The sequence below is a fragment of the Entelurus aequoreus genome, linkage group LG17 (assembly GCF_033978785.1).
Source record: "Entelurus aequoreus isolate RoL-2023_Sb linkage group LG17, RoL_Eaeq_v1.1, whole genome shotgun sequence".
NCBI classification, from domain to species: domain Eukaryota; kingdom Metazoa; phylum Chordata; class Actinopteri; order Syngnathiformes; family Syngnathidae; genus Entelurus; species Entelurus aequoreus.
The window spans coordinates 35,235,716-35,240,715 of record NC_084747.1 but is presented as its reverse complement, the minus strand read 5'-3'; the positions used below and the strand labels follow the sequence as shown (position 1 = coordinate 35,240,715).

Genomic DNA, 5,000 nt, shown 5'->3' with positions numbered 1-5,000 from the left:
TCTGAAAATATTACAATTAAAATATAGGAAAAAAAATACCGGTGGCGGTAAAGTTTCGGTCCATGAAGGAAAGAAGAAAGTGAATGAATGTTTATAACTGAATACATTTACATATGCATAAACATTTGTTTTCTTTTGTATTATTTTTTTAATGAATTAACGTTTATGACAACCTTTTTCCAAAACACAATATAGAATGTGAGATATAACAGGATAATGCATACATTTATCATTTGTTTTCAAAACGGCTACAAATAAGTGGGAACCCAAAAATGTACTGTGGGACCCCATTTTTCTATTGCCAATTCCTAGTGCCAACACCGATGGAGTATTGGTGCGTGCAAAACGATTCTAATATTAATCAAATATCATCCCGGGGGCCATAGATAATTCATTCAAATCTGGCCGGCGGGCCTTGACTTTGACACCCCTGGCCTAGAGGTTATCTACATGGAAATTCAGTCGGGGCTAAGTTGGAGATTAGTCTCCTTTACATATTCAAGGAAGCAACCCATACTTATATAAATATTGTAGAACAACCATTCAAAGTCAACCTAATCTTCTACAATTTTAGGAAATAAATTATATATATATATATATATATATATATATATATATATATATATATATATATATATATATATATATATATATATATATATATATATATATATATATATATATATATATATATATATATATATATATATATATATATATACAGTATAGGCCCTGCGATGAGGTGGCGACTTGTAGGGGCAAGCGGTAGAAAATGGATGGATGGATATACAGTATATATATATATATATATATATATATATATATATATATATATATATATATCCATCCATCCATCCATCCATTTACTACCGCTTCTTCCCTTCGGGGTCGCGGGGAGTGCTGGAGCCTATCTCAGCTACATACATACATACATACATACATACATATATATATATATGTATATATATATATATATATATATATATATATATACATATATATATATATATATATATACATATATATACATATATATACATATATATATATATATACATATATATACATATATATACATATATATATATATATACATATATATACATATATATACATATATATATATATATATATATATATATATATATATATATATATATATATATATATATATATATATATATATATATATATATATATATATATATATATATATATATATATATATATATATATAATAATTTCGGAAATAAGTCACTCCCCAATCATCGCCCTGTCCTTTTTAGGTACCTTATTTATGTAAATTAACACCACAAGCATTGTTTTTGCAAAGTTGTCCCCTAACTTCCTTCCACAGGTATGTGAAGCACCCCATTAGTTACAACTACATTAACATGCATCAATTGATATGCTTTTACACTGCAGTGTTTATAGAGGTAAGAAGTGCTGACCTCTTTGGAATAGTTTTTTATGAATACATTGGTGAAAAAACTACAGCAACTAAAATTACAAATATTGCTGACAATGTCTTACATCTTTGTGCGAAAGCTTAGATAACTCATTAATACTCATTCATGTTACAAGAGTCATGACGCGAGCACTGCTTGCGCCCTTTCTCGTCCTCATTTTCTAAACCAAAACCCCTCTGCAACTACGTTGTTTTAATTGGACATCATTTATGGTAATCATCGTTTGTGGAAGTCAAACAAAAAGAGCATGCTCGCTATTAAAGTTCTGTAAACACATATTTTTCCTACCAGTCAGTGCCCTCAGCCAGGTAGCGTGGCTGCTGCACCACTGGCTGGGGAGGGACGTGCAGAGGCGGGCCAAACTCGTAGCCTGGACGCAGTCTATGGGGCTGGTGAGGAACTCTCTCCTGGGTGCGTCTACTGACACAAGTAAAAGCGAACATTTTAGTAGGACTCAATGCAAAATTTCCACATAAACCTCTGTTATTACTTATCAATAGGAATGTTCCGATCAGGGTTTTCTGCTGCCGATTCCGATACAAATCATCTATGAGTACATCGGCCGATACCGATACTGATCACATGTATTAAAGGGGACCTATTATGCAAAACTGACTTTTCTTACCTAATGTTACCTATGTTTAAGTATTTGGGATATTCATATGTCCCGAAAATTTAAAAATAAATAAATATATATATATATATATATATATATATATATATATATATATATATATATATATATATATATATATATATATATCCATCTTCTTCCGCTTATCCGAGGTCGGGTCGCGGAGGCAGCAGCCTAAGCAGGGAAGCCCAGACTTCCCTCTCCCCAGCCACTTTGTCCAGCTCCTCCCGGGGGATTACGAGGCGTTCCCAGGCCAGCCGGGAGAGATAGCCTTCCCAACGTGTCTTGGGTCTTCCCCGTGGCCTCCTACCGGTCGGACGTGCCCGAAACACCTCCCTAGGGAGGCGTTCGGGTGGCACCCTGACCAGATGCCCGAACCCCCTCAAGAATTGCCGCCCCAGCCCGTTGCCTCTCAATGCTGGCAACGCCAGAGTGGAAGAGAGTCCAGCCCCTCTCGAAAGAACTGGTTCCAGAGCCCTTGCTGTCCGTCGAAGTGAGTCCGACTATATCTAGCCGGAACTTCTCCACCTCGCGCACTAGCTCAGGCTCCTGCCCCCCCAGCGAGGTGACGTTCCACGTTCTAAGAGCTAGCTTATGTAACCGAGGATCAGACCGCCAAGTGCCCTGCCTTCGGCACCCGCCCAGCTCACATTGCACCCGACCTCTATGGCCCCTGCTATGGGTGGTGAGCCCATTGGAGGGGGGACCCACGTTGCCTCTTCGGCCTGTGCCCGGCCGGGCCCCATGGGGACAGGCCCGGCCACCAGGCGCTCGCCATCGTGCCCCACCTCCGGGCCTGGCTCCAGAAGGGGGCCCCGGTGGCCCGCGTCCGGGCGAGGGAAATCTGGGTCCTTCGATTGTATTTTTCATAGAGGTCTTCGAGCTGCTCTTTGTCTGATCCCTCACCTAGGACCAGTTTGTCTTGGGACACCCTACCTGGGGGCATAAAGCCCCCGGACAACATAGCTCCTAGGATCATTGGGACATGCAAACTCCTCTACCACGATATGTGCCTCACAATACGAAGATCCTGAGTTCAATCCCGGGCTCGGGATCTTTCTGTGTGGAGTTTGCATGTTCTCCCCAAGACTGCGTGGGTTCCCACCGGGTACTCCGGCTTCCTCCCACCTCCAAAGACATGCACCTGGGGATAGGTTGATTGGCAACACTAAATTGGCCCTAGTGTGTGAATGTGAGTGTGAATGTTGTCTGTCTATCTGTGTTGGCCCTGCGATGAGGTGGCGACTTGTCCAGGTTGTACGACGCCTTCCGCCCGAATGCAGCTGGGATAGGCTCCAGCACCCCCCGCGACCCCAAAAGGGACAAGCGGTAGAAAATGAATGGATGGAATATTTATATTTAGTGCAGATAGAGAGATAACTCAAAGGAAAACAACAAGAAAGGAGGAGGGACGCTGTCACCGGTTTTGCGATCATTTATTTTTCTTGTATTTGTTCTTATTATTAAAAAATAATAGTTTTTGTTATTGTTTACAAACTTAGGAATTGAGGCTCTGGCTTCGAGGGCTTTTGTTTAGTTAGTGTGTATTAGTCACTTTATTTTGTTAAAAAAATTGTATGTAATATTCAATACCACAAAATACAGCATCATCTAATTGACAACACTAGCAAATTCAAAACACAAAAATAAATTATTTATAAAAAATGTATGGTGTTTAATTTAGTTACTCGCTATAAAACATTTTCAGTCCTCTGATCTATTATCAAAGTATCGGATTGGGATGGGAGGCCAAAAATGTTGACCAGGACATTCGTAGTTATTGTTACACTTATTTTTTTATCCATCTGCTGGGGCTCGCTAGTGCACGGGTGTCCAAAGTGCGGCCCTGGGGCCATTTGCAGCCCGCAGCTTGGGTTTTGTTGGCCCACAGAATATTGTCGAGATAAAATCAAACCAAAAAACGACAGCAAAAATGTAAGAAAAAAAGCAAAGACTATGTTATGAGAAAAAACTTAAATGTCGATACTAACAGTTCAAAAGTACAATATGCATTGTCATAACAGAAAGCTGAGTTTTGTTTTTTTTAGCATTTTTTTGCAAATACAAAAGTATCAAAATGGCCCCCGCATGCTTTAACTTTTTAGTATGCGGTCCTTGGTGAAAAAAAGTTTGGACACCCCCTGCTGTAGTGCAACCCAAACCGTCGAAGCAGTTAGCAATCGTCCCTCCCTTTCTGCCTGCCTCTGAGTGAATAGTTGTGTGATTAGTAACATACATAGTTTCATTTTTACTTGTATTACGCAGAGGTTAACTTATTTTTACACTTGTACTGTAGGACAGTTAGAGCACAGTTTATGACATCTACTCGATTTCATCAATCGTCCCTTTCCTCCCATTCTGCCTCTGATTGAGTCCTTTCGTTACTTTGGTTCCATGCAGCGTTTAAATTCTCTTTAGTGAGTTTAGATCAAGCAATGTCATGAGTTTGTGAAGCCGTTTGAGACATTTGTGATTAAGGGCTATGGAAATCAACGTTGATTGATTGGTTGATTTTACACTTGTATGACAGTTAAGAATGTAAACAAAATGAAGGACCATATGATGTTTTGCTTTTTGCAAGTATAACTCGCTTCCTCTCCCTTTCTGCCCCTGAGTGACAAGTTTTTATATTTTAGGTGTACTGTGCAGTGATTAACTTCTTTTTACATCTGCATGGCAGTTAAGAATGTTATAAGTGCTGTACTATGCGTTGGTTAACTTATTTCTAGTTAATGATGTTAAAGAACTAGAGAATTAGTCGATTAGAGTCCAGCAAACGTCTATCGTACCTTCCTGACTTTGAGTAAATAGTTTTCTAGTTAGTTGGATTACACTTTAGTTTTATTATGCATTGGTTCACTTCTTTTTACACTTGTATAATAGTTAAAATATAGGTT

General features: G+C 38.9%; 1 protein-coding gene across 4 annotated transcripts in view; it reads right to left on the bottom strand.

Annotated features, from left to right (window-relative positions):
- ark2cb (arkadia (RNF111) C-terminal like ring finger ubiquitin ligase 2Cb) overlaps window positions 1–5,000 on the bottom strand; it is a 33,706-nt gene that overhangs the window by 14,961 nt on the left and 13,745 nt on the right. For 2 of the 4 annotated variants that reach the window (XM_062025579.1, XM_062025577.1), the window contains one exon: window positions 1,758–1,889. In XM_062025579.1, the coding sequence (XP_061881563.1) occupies window positions 1,758–1,889 (132 nt within the window). The remainder of the gene's footprint in view (window positions 1–1,757; window positions 1,890–5,000) is intronic. The other 2 variants (XM_062025580.1, XM_062025578.1) reach the window with 1 other exon arrangement.